Source organism: Nicotiana tabacum, chromosome 10 (genome assembly GCF_000715075.1).
Source record: "Nicotiana tabacum cultivar K326 chromosome 10, ASM71507v2, whole genome shotgun sequence".
In the NCBI taxonomy this organism is placed as follows: Eukaryota; Viridiplantae; Streptophyta; class Magnoliopsida; order Solanales; family Solanaceae; genus Nicotiana; species Nicotiana tabacum.
The window spans coordinates 79,980,332-79,984,062 of record NC_134089.1 but is presented as its reverse complement, the minus strand read 5'-3'; the positions used below and the strand labels follow the sequence as shown (position 1 = coordinate 79,984,062).

The 3,731-nt window shown below is 38.0% G+C and overlaps 2 protein-coding genes across 2 annotated transcripts; both read right to left on the bottom strand.

Moving 5' to 3' along the window:
* Positions 1-1,203: 1,203 nt before the first annotated feature.
* On the bottom strand, positions 1,204-1,653 carry LOC107771350 (uncharacterized). The gene has a single exon (XM_016590701.1). It carries the CDS (start codon positions 1,651-1,653, stop codon positions 1,204-1,206), a length of 450 nt encoding a protein of 149 aa, XP_016446187.1.
* Positions 1,654-2,239: 586 nt separating this feature from the next.
* Positions 2,240-2,602, bottom strand: LOC142165193 (uncharacterized). The gene has a single exon (XM_075223803.1). The coding sequence runs from the start codon at positions 2,600-2,602 to the stop codon at positions 2,240-2,242; it is 363 nt and encodes a 120-aa protein (XP_075079904.1).
* Positions 2,603-3,731: the final 1,129 nt, after the last annotated feature.

Below are 3,731 nucleotides of genomic sequence, written 5' to 3'. Positions count from 1 at the left end.
TTTACCTCTTAAAGCACTTTAATTGTAAAATGAGCGCTAAAAGAAGTAAGAAGGGACTAAGTGTGGGGTGACTTTTGGGTGGAACCAATGAAAGGAAGAAAGGTGCACTTGTTTTGTAAAATAATACACCACTATCGAAGATTGAAAAAGAAAAAGAAAAGTGGAAAAAAATGTAGATGAATAAATATCTTTTTTTTGCTAGCGGAGTGTAAATGGCGATAGTGCTTTAAGAAAGAGGGAATGTTGTTAAGGATGATTTTAATTGTGAAACTAAAATTTCGATTGAAGAATTTGCGCTTACAATGATGTGTCAAAGTGCTTAGGAGTGTTAGCCACTATTCCTAAATATATCCTTCCTCTCCTTTAGCCCACATTACAACCATAAAAAAATTCCTAATTTATTTTAGATCAAGCGAGCCTACATTAGAAGAGATTTACATTAAGGGCAAGCCTATGGTACCAATTGCATGCATGTGATTTCTTTGTGAGAGTGTTAAATTTCTTTGATATATGTAATTCTTTAAAATATTGTTGAGCATTTTATTTGAATGTGTAGATTCTACTTATGTATACGGTACAAATTAGTGGTCCGATTTTATGATCATTAAAGCGCCTTGTAAGGACCACCCCCAGAAGGCTCGAAGCACAGCTCGGTATTTCGACCCCGCGTGTCCTCGGTGATCGACCTCGAGGCAATGTAAAATCAGCGGCTACGGTGGATAAATGTGAGGTTCCCAAGGCGCGTGATAAGAGCTGACAAAGTCTAGTAGGCTAGTTCAGAACCGTATCATAGCATTAAATGGATGTACCAGCCCCATGTCTTTGTAATAAATGCATTTGTACTATGTTGGGATTCCCCCTCATATATAAAGGGGATCCTTGTCATATTGTGATCTAAGACACAATATTGAATATACAAGAACATTCTCTCTGCTCTCTAACTTAACACATTCTCCTGATTTCACTACTTATATTTATTGCTTATATTCATAGTGTTCTGTTTATTTTTCTTCATTTATTTCTCATTATTTTTTTTTGGTCGAAAGAAAACTTTATTTCAACCAGTTTTTCAATTTACATCACATGTACTTTGGACTCTAGGATCAGGTCTCATGACTGAAACCAATAAACAAAAAACCTATGCAACCAAGGCTGCTTACTAAGATCCCATAACGCTCATGGGTCTTTTTCCTATCCTAGTTGCTATGAATTACAATTAGGATAACTATTTAGTGTACTCAATATTGGTGTCCATTTACATTTCTTCTGTCCTTTTATGTGCACCTGCATGACAATGTCTTTTGCTCTATCTTTGACCTCTCTTCTCTGGTTTTGAAATCTTCTTTCATTTCGCTCAATCCAGATGTGATATACTACTGCTGCAAATACCACTCCTAGCAAAGTTTTCCTTGGATTTCTGTTGTTTACATTGGTAGTTAACCACTGCACCTCATCTTCCCAGTTTTCAACCTTTCTCTGGTAGCTTAACCATTCTAGCATTCCTGTCCATAAGCTTTGTGAATATGGACACTCGAAATACAAGTGATCATGTGTCTCTTCTATGTCACCTCCACACAGTACACAAGAGTGAGTCACATGAATTCCCCATTTTGCTAGTCTGTCAACTGTGGCCAGCCTTCTTTGTATTGCCATCCATAAAATGAATTGCTGCTTTGGTAGTATTCAAGTCAACATGACTAGTGTTTGGGGTACCTTGGAGTAGCATGAAGATAAGCCTTTTGAATGCTGAATCTCCCATTCTGAACAAAGGATTCAATTGTTGGTATGTCATTAGCCCACCATTCTCTTGTTGTAAACAGTTTCCTTACTAGCCAACTAGCCTGCTTTAAGACCTCCATTGTATTGATGTCATTCTGCTTTATGTAGTGGCAGTGTATCCATCTAATCCAAAACTTGTCTTTCTTTGCCATTATAGCCCAGAGGAGTTTAGTCAAAGCAGCTTTGTTCCATCTCTCATAGTTGATAATGTTTAGACTCCCAACAGCTTTTGGCTTACACAATGTTTCCCATGCTATAAGAGCCCTGAGTATTTTCATGACTACCAGTCCATAAATAGTTCCTGCATATACCATTAACAAGTTTAATAACTTTATTTGGAATAAGAAATACTTGAGCCCAGTAGGTCTGCATTTCAAACAGGACACTCTTAATGAGTTGTAGTCTTCCAGCATAGGACAAGAACTTTGATGTCCAGCTTCTTATCCTCTCCATAATCTTCTCAACTAATGGCATGCGCTGGTGGATTGTAATTTTCCTTGAGGACAAAGGAACTCCCAAGTATTTGAATGGGATGCTGCCTGCTGATAGCTGAAGTTCTGCTAACATTCTGTCTTTGAATTCCATAGGCACACCTGCTATATATAATGAGCTCTTTTTCCAAGTTTGCTTGTAAACCTGAGACCTTGGAGAAGTGATCAAAAACTCCCATCATTAACTTCATTGATACCTCATCTGCTCTACAACACATCAGTAAGTCATCCGCAAAGTAGATGTGTATGACTTGCAGTCTAGCACATTTAGGGTGAAAGTTAAAGTCTGGGTTCTGAGTCAGTGTCTTCAGAGATCTGTTTAGGTACTCCATTGACAAACAATTATGGGGACATAGGGTCCCCCTGCCTTAGCCCTTTTCTTGCTACAAATTTATCAGTTAGTCCACCATTCAGTAGTAGAGTATAGCTGAATGTAGATACACATTCCATGATTAGTGCTACCATCTTGTATGGTATCCCAAAATCAAGCAGTACTGCGTTCAAAAAACTCCATTCAACCGAATCATATGCTTTTCTCATGTCTACTTTGATCATACATCTAGGAGAGACTGCTTTTTGAAAATACCCTTTAATCAATTCATGAGCCATTATGACATTGTCAAGAATATTTCTCCCTTCTATGAAAGTAGACTGAGAAGGTCCAACCAATAGATCCACAACTAGTTTAAGCTTATTTGTCAGTATCTTAGCAATAATCTTGTACATTATTGTGCAACAGGCAATAAGCCTAAACTCCTTCACATAGCTAGGATTTTTCACCTTCGGAATCAATGTAACAGTTGTGCAGTTAATTTCTTTCAATAGTCTGCCAGTTTGAAAGAATTGTTGTACTACTTCTATGACCTCCTTTCCAATGATTGGCCAGTATTCCTTAAAGAACTCAGCAGGGTATCCATCCATACCTGGTGCCTTGTCATTAGGTAGATTCTTCACAATTTGGCAGATCTCCTCTATTGTTACTACTTGTAATAGTTGTTGCTACTGATTCAGTGTTAGACAAGGACCATTTCTTGCTATATTGACATCAATCCTTGGTAGTTCATCCGCTGCTGTCCCCAGTAGTTGCTGAAAGAACTGGATGAATTCTCTCTGAATGTGTTTTGGCTCAGTGATCTTCATCTGTTGTTCAGAATAGATGCAACTCACCTTATTTCTTGCTTGTCTGGCCCTCATATAGGCATGGAAATATTTGGTGTTACAATCTCCCAGTTGGATCCATGTTGCTCTTGACTTCTGCCTCATAATTTGCTCCTGTATTGTTTCCCATTCCTCTATGCTTTTTAAGGTCATTCTTTCTTCTTCTATCAGCAGCTTGTTGAAGTAGTCATCATTGAGCTTTCCTGTATCTCCTTCAATGTTTCTCTAAATTGTATCAGCTTTTGATCAACCGAGGAATGTTCCTGATGAATATCCCTTGTTTGTTTCTGAATAAGCTTCAGC

Coding starts and splice junctions, on each gene's coding strand:
- LOC142165193 (XM_075223803.1), bottom strand. CDS start 2,602: ATGGAGTACCTAAACAGATCTCTGAAGACACTGACTCAGAACCCAGAC.
- LOC107771350 (XM_016590701.1), bottom strand. CDS start 1,653: ATGGCAATACAAAGAAGGCTGGCCACAGTTGACAGACTAGCAAAATGG.